Here is a 16,050-nt window from a genome sequence, read left to right on the forward strand (position 1 = left end):
AATCTCATGTTTTCCTTCTGTTCTCTCTGACAGCATGATGGAAGTGGTTCATTGCATGATATTCAGCTATCATTGCCGTCCAGTCCAGAACCAGAAGATGGTGATCAAATATATAAGGTATGACTAGGTAGTCATGCTAAATTTTTAGAAATTCTTTATTACTAAAATTATAAAGCAGTAACAATCAAAACATTTAATAATAAATGTATTAAAACCTGCAGCTTTGCTGTGTTAAGTTTTAATCGGGTCTGGTTTTAACTTTTGCTACCTTAATAAGTTAAAATGATATCACTCTGGTGTTTTAATTTGAATTTATTTTATTAGTTGGATAATTATTTGTCCCTGTATTACTACTGGTACAGGATTGTTTTTCTTAAATCAATAAATTATGAAATTTTTAATTTCTTTTTTATAATTATGAAAACAGTTTTAAAAATATACCAGTTATGGTGATTAACAGGTACTTCTATATAATAACAACATTGAAGAAATATACTGAAAATGAGATTAATTTATCTTTTTCTCATGTTTAAAAATATAATTATAGAATACAGATGTACTTTAGTGTTTGAAAGTATATTTTTATAATGGTAATTTTTAGTTCTCTTTTTATTGAGAAAAGCTTTTTTCTTTTACAGTTATTTCTGAAGTTCATATTTCTTAAGCACACAAATGTTTTTTTGATTTAATGTTTCCAAGTAAAATTATTGTTTTATTTCACATTCTATCTTAGGGCATGCTAGTCAGTGTTTTCTAGTCAACAAACAATCTTGAAATATTGGTGTCTTGCGGTGACAAAAATGTATTTCTCGACTTGTTATTTTTCAATATGTTACATACTGGCTGTAGATCAGCTGGGACTCTGCTTTCTGCTGCTTCTTCATCCTGAGAGCCAGTCTGGAGGATCAGCCCCTGTCCTAGGACATGTTTTTGAACTTAAGGGAAAAAAGCATTGGCAGAACCACATGTGGATTCTGCTTGGATGTTGCAAATATTACCTTCTCCAAATAAAGTCAAGTAGTCAACCCTGGAATTAGAGGTCAAAGCAGCATAATTTTCTCATAGAATGTGGGGTGACTTACTGGAACAAGATTGCATCTAAAACCACCAAAACCAAAAGAATATAGGATTAGTAGTTATTTTGTTATCTAGTCTTGGTTTTTTGATGTGTTACCTTACCTATTATTGCACAAATTTCTTCCCATCTCTGGGCTTCCATCCTATTAAGAGTACAGTACTCTAAATCAGCAGGTCTGCAGTAGGATATCTTTTTTAAAAATACTTTTACATACACAATAATTGAGAACCATTGACTTAGAGGGTTTCTAATCATCTCTCAGTTTTAAGTTTTGTGACCGACATTTTTAAAGTGAAGGTGCGTTTTTCCTGCATTTTTTTTGTGAAAAGTTTTTACATATGAAGAAATAATTTTCAAAGAAAAAAATTTTAATTCCAACTTTTACACAACTGATATTTTTAATTTTTCTTTGTTCCTTTCTAGTGTGTCTATATATTTAATGTTACATGATAGACATATTGCTACACAGTATTTATTTCTTGTCCCTACTCCATTTCCTTCCAAGTAGATCATTCTTAGTCTTCCTTCTTATCCAAGGTGAGATGCTGTGGCTGATACTGTTTCCAGTACACTGGACTCCTTTGCACTTTCATTGTCAGATCCCCAGTTATGTCCCCTTCTCATCCGGTTGAGCAGTACAGCTTCAAATGATATAACTGACTTGTGTCATTGCAAATTCAGGGTCTGCAATCTGCACTGGACCTGCCATGTCCCTAATCTGTCTTTTGTATCAGTCAGAACAGCTCCCTCTCCCATTCCCTTGATGAGCTAGTCTCAACATTGCCTCCGCCCACAAGCCTCATTCTCAGCCATTCTTCTCAGTTTCTGCAAGTGGCCTTGTGTTCATCAAGCAAGATCTGCTACCTGCCCTCCTGCCTTCTGACTTACCTGTATCTGTTATCATTCTCATTCACCTTGTTTCAGTTACAGAGCAAAAATGGCCACTGTGCTGTGGAAGACCACCCTTTCTTAGGTTCTGGACTCTTATCTTCTGCTGCTGTTAGGGACCTAACTACATCCTCCTCTCTTATCTCTCTTAAGTGTGTCTTCACTACTTTTTCTTCATCCTCAGTTTATAAATTTCTGTATCTTACCTATCATAAATTCAGTAAACCAGATAAACCTTTCCTTGACTCTCCTTAAACCTCTTTCTAGTTAACATGGAAACCTGGACAAATGAAAGCAGCTACTGGTTTTAATGCTATAGACATCTGGCATGACAGTTATCTTAAAAGCTTTGTCCTTGATTTTTATGTCACTTCTCTCTGAAATCCCTTACACTCTTCAGCATTTTCCCATTTCCTTTGTAGGTTCCTCCTCTTATTCAGAATATAGATTTATATCTTTAGTCCAGTTCTCTTTGAACTTTTTACTGTCATGGTGTCATATAGACCATATGTGTTGATAACATGAAATTTCTCTTTTTTTTGAGAGAGTGAGCAAGAGAGAGAGCACAAGTGAGGAGGGGAGTTGAGGGGGGAGAGAGAGGGAGAATTTTAAGCAGGCTCCACACCCAGTGAAGCCCAATGGAGGGCTCAGTCCCACAACCGTTGAGATCATGATCTCAGCCAAAATCAAGAGTCAGACGCTTAACTGACTGAGCCACCCAGGTGCCCCAGAAATTGCTCTTTCATACCGGGTCATCCAGTTGCCCTCTGGACATTTCCACTGTGTCCCAGCCCCAGGCACCTCTAATAATATATCTGAGACTCACCATTTTTCCTCTTTGGACATATTTCTCCTCATTTAGTCTTCATTTCTTTTGGAGGCACAACCATTATCACTCACACTAGAAAAATAGGTATCACTCTTGACTGTCCCTTTGTGCTCTTTCACATGGAGAGATAATTGCCAAAATCTCCTTTTTTTTTTTTTTTTCCTTTAGAGCATTTAAAAAGTTTATTTATTTATTTTTTTTCTGAAATTTATTGACAAATTGGTTTCCATACAACACCCAGTGCTCATCCCAAAAGGTGCCCTCCTCAATACCCATCACCCACCCTCTCCTCCCTCCCACCCCCCATCAACCCTCAGTTTGTTCTCAGTTTTTAACAGTCTCTTATGCTTTGGCTCTCTCCCATTCTAACCTCTTTTTTTTTTTTTTTCCTTCCCCTCCTCCATGGGTTCCTGTTAAGTTTCTCAGGATCCACATAAGAGTGAAACCATATGGTATCTGTCTTTCTCTGTATGGCTTATTTCACTTAGCATCACACTCTCCAGTTCCATCCACGTTGCTACAAAAGGCCATATTTCATTTTTTCTCATTGCCATGTAATATTCCATTGTGTATATAAACCACAATTTCTTTATCCATTCATCAGTTGATGGACATTTAGGCTCTTTCCATAATTTGGCTATTGTTGAGAGTGCTGCTATAAACATTGGGGTACAAGTGGCCCTATGCATCAGTGCTCCTGTATCCCTTGGATAAATTCCTAGCAGTGCTATTGCTGGGTCATAGGGTAGGTCTATTTTTAATTTTCTGAGGAACCTCCACACTGCTTTCCAGAGCGGCTGCACCAATTTGCATTCCCACCAACAGTGCAAGAGGGTTCCCGTTTCTCCACATCCTCTCCAGCATCTATAGTCTCCTGATTTGTTCATTTTGGCCACTCTGACTGGCGTGAGGTGATACCTGAGTGTGGTTTTGATTTGTATTTCCCTGATAAGGAGCGACGCTGAACATCTTTTCATGTGCCTGTTGGCCATCTGGATGTCTTCTTTAGAGAAGTGTCTATTCATGTTTTCTGCCCATTTCTTCACTGGGTTATTTGTTTTTTGGGTGTGGAGTTTGGTGAGCTCTTTATAGATTTTGGATACTAGCCCTTTGTCCGATATGTCATTTGCGAATATCTTTTCCCATTCCGTTGGTTGCCTTTGAGTTTTGTTGGTTGTTTCCTTTGCTGTGCAGAAGCTTTTTATCTTCATAAGGTCTCAGTAATTCACTTTTGCTTTTAATTCCCTTGCCTTTGGGGATGTGTCGAGTAAGAGATTGCTACGGCTGAGGTCAGAGAGGTCTTTTCCTGCTTTCTCCTCTAAGGTTTTGATGGTTTGCTGTCTCACATTTAGGTCCTTTATCCATTTTGAGTTTATTTTTGTGAATGGTGTGAGAAAGTGGTCTAGTTTCAACCTTCTGCATGTTGCTGTCCAGTTCTCCCAGCACCATTTGTTAAAGAGGCTGTCTTTTTTCCATTGGATGTTCTTTCCTGCTTTGTCAAAGATGAGTTGGCCATACGTTTGTGGGTCTAGTTCTGGGGTTTCTATTCTATTCCATTGGTCTATGTGTCTGTTTTGGTGCCAATACCATGCTGTCTTGATGATGACAGCTTTGTAGTAGTCTGGGATTGTGATGCCTCCTGCTTTGGTCTTCTTCTTCAAAATTCCTTTGGCTATTCGGGGCCTTTTGTGGTTCCATATGAATTTTAGGATGGCTTGTTCTAGTTTCGAGAAGAATGCTGGTGCAATTTTGATTGGGATTGCATTGAATGTGTAGATAGCTTTGGGTAGTATTGACATTTTGACAATATTTATTTTTCCAATCCATGAGCAGGGAATGTCTTTCCATTTCTTTAAATCTTCTTCAATTTCCTTCATAAGCTTTCTATAGTTTTCAGCATACAGATCCTTTACATTTAGATTTATTCCTAGGTATTTTATGCTTCTTGGTGCAATTGTGAATGGGATCAGTTTCTTTATTTGTCTTTCTGTTGCTTCATTGTTAGTGTATAAGAATGCAACTGATTTCTGTACATTGATTTTGTATCCTGCAACTTTGCTGAATTCCTGTATCAGTTCTAGCAGACTTTTGGTGGAGTCTATCGGATTTTCCATGTATAATATCATGTCATCTGCAAAAAGCGAAAGCTTGACTTCATCTTTGCCAATTTTGATGCCTTTGATTTCCTTTTGTTGTCTGATTGCTGATGCTAGAACTTCCAGCACTATGTTAAACAGCAGCGGTGAGAGTGGGCATCCTTGTCGTGTTCCTGATCTCAGGAAAAAAGCTTTCAGTTTTTCCCCGTTGAGGATGATGTTAGCTGTGCGCTTTTCATAAATGGCTTTTATGATCTTTAAGTATGTTCCTTCTATCCCGACTTTCTCAAGGGTTTTTATTAAGAAAGGGTGCTGGATTTTGTCGAAGGCCTTTTCTGCATCGATTGACAGGATCATATGGTTCTTTTTTTTTTTTTTTTGTTAATGTGATGTATCACGTTGATTGATTTGCGAATGTTGAACCAGCCCTGCATCCCAGGAATGAATCCCACTTGATCATGGTGAATAATTCTTTTTATATGCCGTTGAATTCGATTTGCTAGTATCTTATTGAGAATTTTTGCATCCATATTCATCAGGGATATTGGCCTGTAGTTCTCTTTTTTTACTGGGTCTCTGTCTGGTTTAGGAATCAAAGTAATACTGGCTTCATAGAATGAGTCTGGAAGTTTTCCTTCCCTTTCTATTTCTTGGAATAGCTTGAGAAGGATAGGTATTATCTCTGCTTTAAACGTCTGGTAGAACTCCCCTGGGAAGCCATCTGGTCCTGGACTCTTATTTGTTGGGAGATTTTTGATAACCGATTCAATTTCTTCGCTGGTTATGGGTCTGTTCAAGCTTTCTATTTCCTCCTGATTGAGTTTTGGAAGAGTGTGGGTGTTCAGGAATTTGTCCATTTCTTCCAGGTTGTCCAATTTGTTGGCATATAAGTTTTCATAGTATTCCCTGATAATTGTTTGTATCTCTGAGGGATTGGTTTTAATAATTCCATTTTCATTCATGATTTTATTTGGGTCATCTCCCTTTTCTTTTTGAGAAGCCTGGCTAGAGGTTTGTCAATTTTGTTTATTTTTTGAAAAAACCAACTCTTGGTTTTGTTGATTAGTTTCTATATTGTTTATTTCTGCTCTGATCTTTATTATTTCTCTTCTTCTGCTGGGCTTAGGCTGCCTTTGCTGTTCTGCTTCTAGTTCCTTTAGGTGTGCTGTTAGATTTTGTATTTGGGATTTTTCTTGTTTCTTGAGATAGGCCTGGATTGCAATGTATTTTCCTCTCAGGACTGCCTTTGCTGCGTCCCAAAGCGTTTGGATTGTTGTATTTTCATTTTCGTTTGTTTCCATATATTTTTTAATTTCTTCTCTAATTGCCTGGTTGACCCACTCATTCGTTAGTAGGGTGTTCTTTAACCTCCATGCTTTTGGAGGTTTTCCAGACTTTTTTCTGTGGTTGATTTCAAGCTTCATAGCATTGTGGTCTGAAAGTAAGCATGGTATAATTTCAATTCTTGTAAACTTATGAAGGGCTGTTTTGTGACCCAGTATATGATCTATCTTGGAGAATGTTCCATGTGCACTCGAGAAGAAAGTATATTCTGTTGCTTTGGGATGCAGAGTTCTAAATATATCTGTCAGGTCCATCTGATCCAATGTCTCATTCAGGGCCCTTGTTTCTTTATTGACCGTGTGTCTAGATGATCTATCCATTTCTGTAAGTGGTGTATTAAAGTCCCCTGCAATTACCACATTCTTATCAATAAGGTTGCTTATGTTTATGAGTAATTGTTTTATATATTTGGGGGCTCCGGTATTCGGTGCATAGACATTTATAATTGTTAGCTCTTCCTGATGGATAGACCCTGTAACTATTATATAATGTCCTTCTTCATCTCTTGTTACAGCCTTTAATTTAAAGTCTAGTTTGTCTGATATAAGTATGGCTACTCCAGCTTTCTTTTGGCTTCCAGTCGCATGATAAATAGTTCTCCATCCCCTCACTCTCAATCTAAAGGTGTCCTCAGGTCTAAAATGAGTCTCTTGCAGACAGCAAATAGATGGGTCTTGTTTTTTTACCCATTCTGATACCCTATGTCTTTTGGCGCATTTAATCCATTTACATTCAGTGTTATTATAGAAAGATACGGGTTTAGAGTCATTGTGATGTCTGTATGTTTTATGCTTATAGTGATGTCTCTGGGACTTTGTCTCACAGGGTCCCCCTTAGGATCTCTTGTAGGGCTGGTTTAGTGGTGACAAATTCCTTCAGTTTTTGTTTGTTTGGGAAGACCTTTATCTCTCCTTCTATTCTAAATGACAGACTTGCTGGATAAAGGATTCTCGGCTGCATATTTTTTCTGTCTAGCACCCTGAAAATCTCGTGCCAATTCTTTCTGGCCTGCCAAGTTTCAAAAGAGAGATCAGTCACGAGTCTTATAGGTCTCCCTTTATATGTGAGGGCACGTTTACCCCTTGCTGCTTTCAGAGTTTTCTCTTTATCCTTGTATTTTGCCAGTTTCACTATGATATGTCGTGCAGAAGATCGATTCAAGTTACGTCTGAAGGGAGTTCTCTGTGCCTCTTGGATTTCAATGCCTTTTTCCTTCCCCAGTTCAGGGAAGTTCTCAGCTATTATTTCTTCAAGTACCCCTTCAGCACCTTTCCCTCTCTCTTCCTCCTCTGGGATACCAATTATGCGTATATTATTTCTTTTTAGTGTATCACTTAATTCTCTAATTTTCCCCTCATACTCCTGGATTTTTTTTATCTCTCTTTTTCTCAGCTTCCTCTTTTTCCATAACTTTATCTTCTAGTTCACCTATTCTCTCCTCTGCCTCTTCAAGCCGAGCTGTGGTGGTTTCCATTTTGTTATGCATTTCGTTTAAAGCGTTTTTCAGCTCCTCGTGACTGTTCCTTAGTCCCTTGATCTCTGTAGCAAGAGATTCTTTGCTGTCCTGTATACTGTTTTCAAGCCCAGCGATTAATTTTATGACTATTATTCTAAATTCACTTTTTGTTATATTATTTAAATCCTTTTTGATCAGCTCATTAGCTGTTGTTATTTCCTGGAGATTCTTCTGAGGGGAGTTCTTCCGCTTGGTCATTTTGGATAGTCCCTGGCGTGGTGAGGACCTGCAGGGCACTTCCCCTGTGCTGTGGTGTATAACTGGAGTTGGTGGGCGGGGCCGCAGTCCGACCTGATGTCTGCTCCCAGCCCACCGCTGGGGCCACAGTCAGACTGGTGTGTGCCTTCTCTTCCCCTCTCCTAGGGGTGGGATTCACTGTGGGGTGGTGTGGCTCGTCTGGGCTACTTGCACCCTGCCAGGCTTGTGATGCTGGGGATCTGGCGTATTAGCTGGGGTGGGTAGGCAAGGTGCTCGGGGGCAGGGGGGGCAGGCTTAGATCGCTTCTCCTTAGGTGATCCACTTCAGGAGGGGCCCTGTGGCAGCGGGAGGGAGTCAGATCCGCTGCCGGAGGTTTGGCTCCGCCGAAGCGCAGAGTTGGGTGTTTGCGAGGAGCGAGCAAGTTCCCTGGCAGGAACCGGTTCCCTTTGGGATTTCGGCTGGCGGGGGAAATGGCGCTGGCGAGCGCCTTTGTTCCCCACCAAACTGAGCTCTGTTGTCAGGGGGCTCAGCAGCTCTCCCTCCCTTTGTCCTCCAGCCTTCCCGCTTTCCGAGCAGAGCTGTTAATTTATGACCTCCCAGACGCTAATTCGCCTTGCTGTCGGAACACAGTCCGCCCGGCCCCTCCGCTTTTGCAAGCCAGACTCTGGGGCTCTGCTTGGCCGGCGAGCCGCCCCTCTGCCCCAGCTCCCTCCCGCCAGTCCGTGGAGCGCGCACCGCCTCGCCGCCCTTCCTACCCTCTTCCGTGGGCCTCTCTTCTACGTTTGGCTCCGGCGACTCTGTTCTGCTAATCCTCTGGCGGTTTTCTGGGTTATTTAGGCAGGTGTAGATGGAATCTAAGTGATCAGCAGGACGTGCGGTGAGCCCAGCGTCCTCCTAAGCCGCCATCTTCCAAAACTCTCCTAATTTGATTCCTGCTCTTACTTCTTCTCCCTTCACTCTCTTGGGTCAGGCTCCTACTGTCATCTGGAGTATTATAACATTTTGGTAACAAATTCCCTAGCCTAATTTGTTGTTGTCATTGTCATATTTGTCCTGTAAATAGCCATCTCAAATGCACTGTCACTCCCTTTGCTTAGGCCATGGTTGATATTCATGACTCTCTATGATTTGGCTCTTGCCTGGTTTACTAACCACGTTGGTTTCCACTGTTCACTACAGCCTTTGTGTGATAGAGTCACTGCTTCTAATTCTCCACATATGCTATGCTTATCTTCATCTCTGTATTGTACAATACTAGAATCTCTTCCTCAAATCCAAAGCCTGACAGGTTTCTGTATCTTCAGAGCTTTTTACTCATCCTTTAAGACTTCACTGGAATTACCTGTTTACTGATATGTGTTCCCCTTTGCCCATCTTTATGTGTAAAATCCTTACAGCAGTGACTGTCATAAAGTTAAATACTGTATACATGTTGGCTATTAATGTTATCACATTGTATTTGGATTTTTTTTCAATTCCATTTCCTCTAACACTGGCCGAACCTAGCAGTGACCAAATGATAACATATAGTATAGTATATATAGTATTCCATTAGATTGCGACATTGTATTTCAGTTGTCTCCTTTTAGGGCAGTTATAAATTTGTAAACTTTTAGATAATACCTTTTTGTAGGTTTTTTTCATACTTATGATTATTTCTTTGGCATAGTTTCTTAGGAGTGGGATGACTGAATTAGAGTGCAAGCATTTTTATGACTCTTCTATGTATAGCCATGTGTTTCTACAGAAAGGCCAGTTTTGATGTCTGATGATGTACCTTTTTTTTTCTGCAATTTTGTTCATCACATTATTTCTTCCCCCAATTTAATGTCTATAAAACAATTACCTTTAATACTTGAATTTATATTTCTCCAAGAAGTCAGATAGAACATTTTGCCAGATATATATATATATATATTTGTGGGAATTGGTTTATTTGTCTTTTGGGGCCTAGAAAATTATCCTGTGTGTTTGAACATGCTCTTAATATACTTGAATATAAGTCCTCTGTCATATTTGCATAGGTTTTCACCAGCTTTTAATGTTAGTGTTAATTGTATAGGTGCTTTAAATTATAAGTAATCAAATATACTTATTATTTCTTAATAATTTCATTTGCCACATAGCTTAAAAAATGTATCCTTCATGATCTGCAATCTATCTTTGTCTTTTTATTTTATTTATTTTATTAAAAATTTTTTTAATGTTTATATCTGAGAAAGAGAGACAGACAGACAGACAGTGTGTGAGCAGGAAAGGGGCAGAGAGAGACAGAGATGGAATCTAAAGCAGGCTCCAGGCTCTGAGCTGTCAGTACAGAGCCCAACGTGGAACTCGAACTCACAAGCCATGAGATCATGACCTGAGCTGAAGTCGGATGCTTAAGCGACTGAGCCACCCAGGCGCCCCTCTTTTGCCCTGACTTATGATTTAAAAAAAATAATAAACTCTTTAAGTTCAACTAGAAATCATTTTTTATATACAAGAAAAAGTCTTGCCCAATTGCAGTGTATATAACATCATTAACAAAGATCTTTTCTTTCCCATTGTGATGTTTATATGATATATTAAAGCCTTTGCAAAATGTCTATTTCTGATCTCTTGTTAAAGAGACTGCACTATTTTGTGTTCATTCCCAATGTATCTGCAAGGGATGGCATACTTTGCTCAGTAATAGCATTTTATAATTATAATTGCTTACATAGTTTTCTCCTTTACAAGATATGTCATTCACGTATATATTCTAATTTCCTTGCTTGTACTGTTTTCTCAGTATATATTTCTGATTAATTGAATAGTAGTAAACACAATGGACTAACAAAAGGTAATGATACTTTACGCTTCGAAATGTAGCTGGATTTCTGCTTAACTTGATGATAGGTTTCCTTTTAATACTGTTAGGAATTTCTTAAAGACTAAATTGACAGGGTATTTTGTCTTTGAGTCAGGCAGTTCTCAGGAAGGTGGCTCATGAAAAAAGAATCTCCCTGTTATCCTTCTAGGCATATTTATCTTTCTGCTGATTTCTGAACCAGCTGTGAAATGACTCTCTGCCTTTAATTATGTTGTTCCTTCTGTTTGTTGGGCCCTTCATTTTTTCTGAAAGGCAACTCTCATGCATCCCTTGAAATCTAGCTGAAATTACTGTTTTATATGTAATTTAATTTAGTGTATGGCCCATGTCCCAGTTTCCTTATCTGTAAAAAGGGGATAATAGTATCAGCCTCAGGGTTGTACTCAGGATCAAATGCTTAGATATCTAAAAGTACTTAGCTCTTAGCACTTGTACTTAATGAATGTTAGCTGCTGTTGCTGTTATTCATTTTTTACATGTTAGACTCTGTTACACTATGAACGTTTGGAGGAACCAAAATGGGTTTTTGTTTATTCATAGGTTAATACCTGGCATCTTTAAGAAGAGTTTTCCCCTTAAATGAATAAACCATTCATTATTCAGTCTTCACTGTTGATTTAATGCTTCTCATCAAGGTGTTTTAAATACTTCATGTTAATTTTTTAAAATATTTCAGAATGAAGATTTATTAAATGAAATAAAACAACTTAAAGAGGAAATAAAGAAAAAAGATGAAAAAATTCAACTATTAGAACATCAGCTTGTAAGTATTATAGTGTAGACATAAAGTAGAGGCTTTTCAAACTAAGCAGTATTGGTTTTTTTATAAAAGTTTTTTAAATAAAAGACTTTATTTTTGGCTTGCAAAGTTGCACTATTGTATTACATTTAGATTGTATGCATTCTGAAAGTATGTGATTTACCTCATTCTAAATATTTAAGAAATTTTAATCTAAATATTAAGTATTCAAGGTGAAAAGAATGTCTTTGTGAGTACATTTTCAGTGGTCTTCTCTTGGGGGTTTTGAAATCACTAGTTTACATTCATTTTATCGATGAAGGGTAAATGACTTCCTTTGTGTATTTAAAGAAACGAGTACTGGTGAGTTGAGAATAGGACATATTTTTTTTCTCAGAACAGAAATTAAACTGGATGTTAGGCTTAGGTTTCTGTAGGTAAGACTGTTAGAGTGAACAGTATTCTAAGAAAATGCTTCTTCCCCCATCGATGATGTTGAGTGATCCCTCAGAGCCATGTTTGGATCTTTGTGATTTTATAATTGTTAGAATTTCAAATGTTAGTCTCATATGAAAATATGTGCAGTGTCTTGAACTTAATTATAATTTAATTCATAAAAAGTCCAGTATAACAACATAATGGCATAAAAATGACAATAGGCCAAGGAAAATCTGTTGGAATTCAAAAGCATATTTTGGTATAGCAAAGCAACTCAGCAATTTAAATTATTAACCTCATTTAGAATGTAAAGGATATAATATATACTGAACTCTGAGCCACTGGGTTCAGATCACAGAGATCCAACTCATGAATAAATAGTAAGGACTGATGGATCAGATATTCTGATTTAAGAGCACAAAGAAAACTTACAAGTCTGAAAAATGAATGAATGAATATTACAAATTGAGGGCCTATCAAATATAAAATTTAAAAAATAATAAGATCTAATGTTTGTATTTCAAGACTAAGAACCTAGCCAACCCAACTAATTTTCAGGAAGAAGAAAAACAGCATTAGGAAATTAAGCTTCAGATTTTGCAAAAATATATTACAGAGAACAAAAATTGTGTCTAGTGAACTTCAAAAAAAAAAGTTATGACCCCATATTTTATATTTAAACACATTTTTATTTCTATACCAAGGTAAATTTTCAGACCTTTAATGTCTTGAAAAATGTTCCACCCAGTTATCTTTGTTAAATGTCCTAATAATGCATTCCAGATACCTGGGGGAGACATTAAAAAATAACTCAGGAATAAGGAAGTAAAGATTAAAATGAGTGAGTGATGAAATGAAAACTATTTTTAGGGAGACTAGATGAGATAAACCTCCCAATAAGTAATGGGAGAAAACTTACTGCTGATTATTTTATCTCCTAGATCATTTGAATGTTAGATTTTTTGAATTTATACATTTTTATTTTCTTGAAATGAAGTTTTTAGTTTGTAAAATTTTAAATTGCTATTAAATTCTTGAAAATGAATTTGGTTTTTTTTTAATGTTTATTTTTGAGAGAGAGAAACCGAGTGCAAGTGGGGAGGGGCAGAGAGCAAGAGAGTCGCAGAATCCGAATCAGGCTCCAGGTTCTGAGCTGTCAGCACAGAGCCTGATGTGGAACTCGAACCCTTGAACCATGAGATCATGAGACGAGTTGAAGTCAGATGCTTAACTGACTGAGCCACCCAAGCACCCCTTGAAAATGTTTACATTAACTGAAATACAGGTTTGAGGAAGGAAATAAGGAATACACTGAAGAAGTGAGAAGTACTGAAGTTGAAGTTTTTATCTTATACAAATGGGTATCTAAAATTATTTTTTAAATTATGTTTATATATTACATAAATCATAAAACATTTATGAAATGCTTTCAGATAACTATTAGGTTAAAATAATGGATCTTGCAAAAAATAAAATTAAAAAAAGACATAGAAAGTAGAAAAATACCCAAGGATATCTAAAAACAGCAGAACTGAGGTGACAGAAATTAGATCAAATGTAATAAATATAATAGTAAATGAAAATAGCTTTATCTCACATAGTTTCATTGGGGATTTAATGCAAAATTCATTAATTTTCTTTGTACAAAGAAAATTTAGCTCATAAAATGGTACAGTAAAGCTGAACAAAATGGTTGGGTGAGACAGAATGAAATTATTCTCATCAAAAAAGCTGGGGTTACAATTATAAATTAGAAAAATTAAGACTGAAAGAATTGTGAAAAGAGGTCACTTTATGTTGATATATGATTATTAAGTAATGAAATGGTAAAGGTTTTTATGCTGAAAAGTTTTAATACTGTTCTATTAACCTCAATATGTTTCTTTTAAAAATAAGAACATTTCATAGCTGAAATATTACCATCTTTAACCAATTAATAGTAAATCCTTAATGTCTTCTAATATCCATCCATCTTCAGATTTTCCTAGTTCTAAAAATATCCTGTGTATTTGTACATTACATCTAGTTACATCTTTTAAGTCTCTTTTAATTTAGGACCATTCTTTTTTATTGTTGCTATACTAACTTGTTGAAGAGACTCGCCCAGTTGTCCAGAACAAAATCTCATCTTACAAATAATTTTTAGAAAGTTTTTAGAAATATCTAAGGGAAGGGCGCCTGGGTGGCTCAGTTGGTTAAATATCCGACTTTGGCTTAGGTCATGATCTCATGATCTATGAGATCAAGCCCTGCTTCAGACTCTGTGCTGGCAGCTCAGAGCCTGGCACCTGCTTCAGATTCTTCATCTCCTTTTCTCTCTGCCTCTCCCCCACTAGCATTCTGTCTGTCTCTCTCAAAAGCAAATAAACATTAAAAATATATATATATATCTAAGAGAATCCTAAAGAAAGAAAAAAAGAAAAGTGAAAGCATGACTTTTCAGCAATAAGTGTTTTGAAGTTCTCTGTATTTGGTATATTAAACCTAGAAATCATATTTATTTTGGAAGAGATCATCGTCTATCTTTAGATTAGTAATGGAACTCTAGGAAGTCACTTGTTTAATTAAATCAAGAGAATTTAAAAAGATATGAACCATTGTAAGTAGAGATCAGTAAACATTTTCCATATTATGAAAATTAAAATTATCTTTCTATTTAAAATACTTTTTCTCTCCTTACATCTCTAACTACTTTTTTAAAATAGCAAAACATTATCATAAACTAGGTATTAGAGGACTTTTTTTTTTTGTCTTAAGTATTAACTAGCTGAATGACATTGACAATTTCCACCACTCTCTAGTGATTTCCTTATCAAAAATGTGAATGTTTTGGAGGCTGGGAAGATGGCGGAGTAAGAGAACCCTAAGCTCAGCACATCCCACAGATACAACTAGATAACACCCAAATCAGTGTAAACACAGAAAACAACCCAAAGACAGGCAGAACAAACTCCATAACTAAAGTTAGAAAAGAAGCCACACTGAAGTGGGTAGAAAGGGCAGAGACATGGTTGGGAGCGAAACTGCAGCCATCTGCAGAGGGGAGGGAGCCCTGGGTACAGAGAAGGGAGAGAAACAGACTATTACACTGGGAAGCCTTTGTGGGAAAGACAAATCCCCATTTAACATTTGACTTTGAAAGCAAGTGGGGATGAATTTTATGAGCTCTTACAACGGAGATTTAAAGTCTAGAATTTTAAAAATCAGCAAGCTTGGATCTGGGAGAGCCTGAAGGGTGAGAGGAAGCTGAGTTCTTGCCCTTAAAGAGACAACATCACAAACAGCCCATGGAGATATAGCATAGAAGCAGCAGTTTGAAGAAACACCTGGGACATATGTAAGGGAGAATAGTTTACTCATTTTGAAACATGTGCTGGAGGGGCAGGGATCACTGAGGGACTTCTACAGGAACAAAGGGGATGGCAGGTGCCTCGGGCCAACTGGCAGCAGGCCCTGTGGAAGTCCAAGGTATTAAAATTGTGTGTTGCACCTCAGCCAGAGACTAAACACTGCCCACAACAGGCAGAGGGAACCTCTGAAGATAACCAGACTAAAAGAAAAAATGACCAGGACACAACAGCAGGGCATGCACAACATGCATAAGAACCCCTCCACGACCCCTCCCCCCCAACACACACCACCACCACCACCACCAAACACCTGGGGGACAGGGGAAACTGCAGAACACTACAGGACGTCTTCTTCATAAAGGCATTACTTTTCAAGGGTAGGAGACAAAGCTGACTTTCCTAACATACAGAAACAGACACAGGAAATGAGACAAAATAAGGAGACAGAGGAATATGCCCCAAACGAAAGCATAGGACAAAACCACACTAAGAGACCTAAGTGAAATGGATATAAGTAATATGCCTGATAGAGAATTTAAAGTAATGATGATAAAGATACTCACTGGACTTGAGAAAACAGTAGAAAACATCGGTGAGACCCTTAACAAAGAGATGAAAAAGAACCAATCAGAAATAAAGAACACAATAAATGAAATTAAAATTACAACTAGATGGAATAAATAGCAGTCTAGAGGAAGCAGAAGGATGAATTAGTGACCT

The 16,050-nt window shown here is 37.5% G+C and overlaps 1 protein-coding gene across 9 annotated transcripts in view; it reads left to right on the forward strand.

Annotated features, from left to right (window-relative positions):
- The window catches only part of CCSER2 (coiled-coil serine rich protein 2), a 201,533-nt gene that overhangs the window by 143,629 nt on the left and 41,854 nt on the right, over window positions 1-16,050 (forward strand). For all 9 annotated transcript variants that reach the window (XM_043596754.1, XM_043596755.1, XM_043596756.1 and 6 more), the window contains 2 exons: window positions 34-117; window positions 11,480-11,566. In XM_043596754.1, coding sequence (XP_043452689.1) covers window positions 34-117; window positions 11,480-11,566 — 171 coding nt within the window. The remainder of the gene's footprint in view (window positions 1-33; window positions 118-11,479; window positions 11,567-16,050) is intronic.

The sequence above is a fragment of the Prionailurus bengalensis genome, chromosome D2, assembly GCF_016509475.1.
Source record: "Prionailurus bengalensis isolate Pbe53 chromosome D2, Fcat_Pben_1.1_paternal_pri, whole genome shotgun sequence".
In the NCBI taxonomy this organism is placed as follows: domain Eukaryota; kingdom Metazoa; phylum Chordata; class Mammalia; order Carnivora; family Felidae; genus Prionailurus; species Prionailurus bengalensis.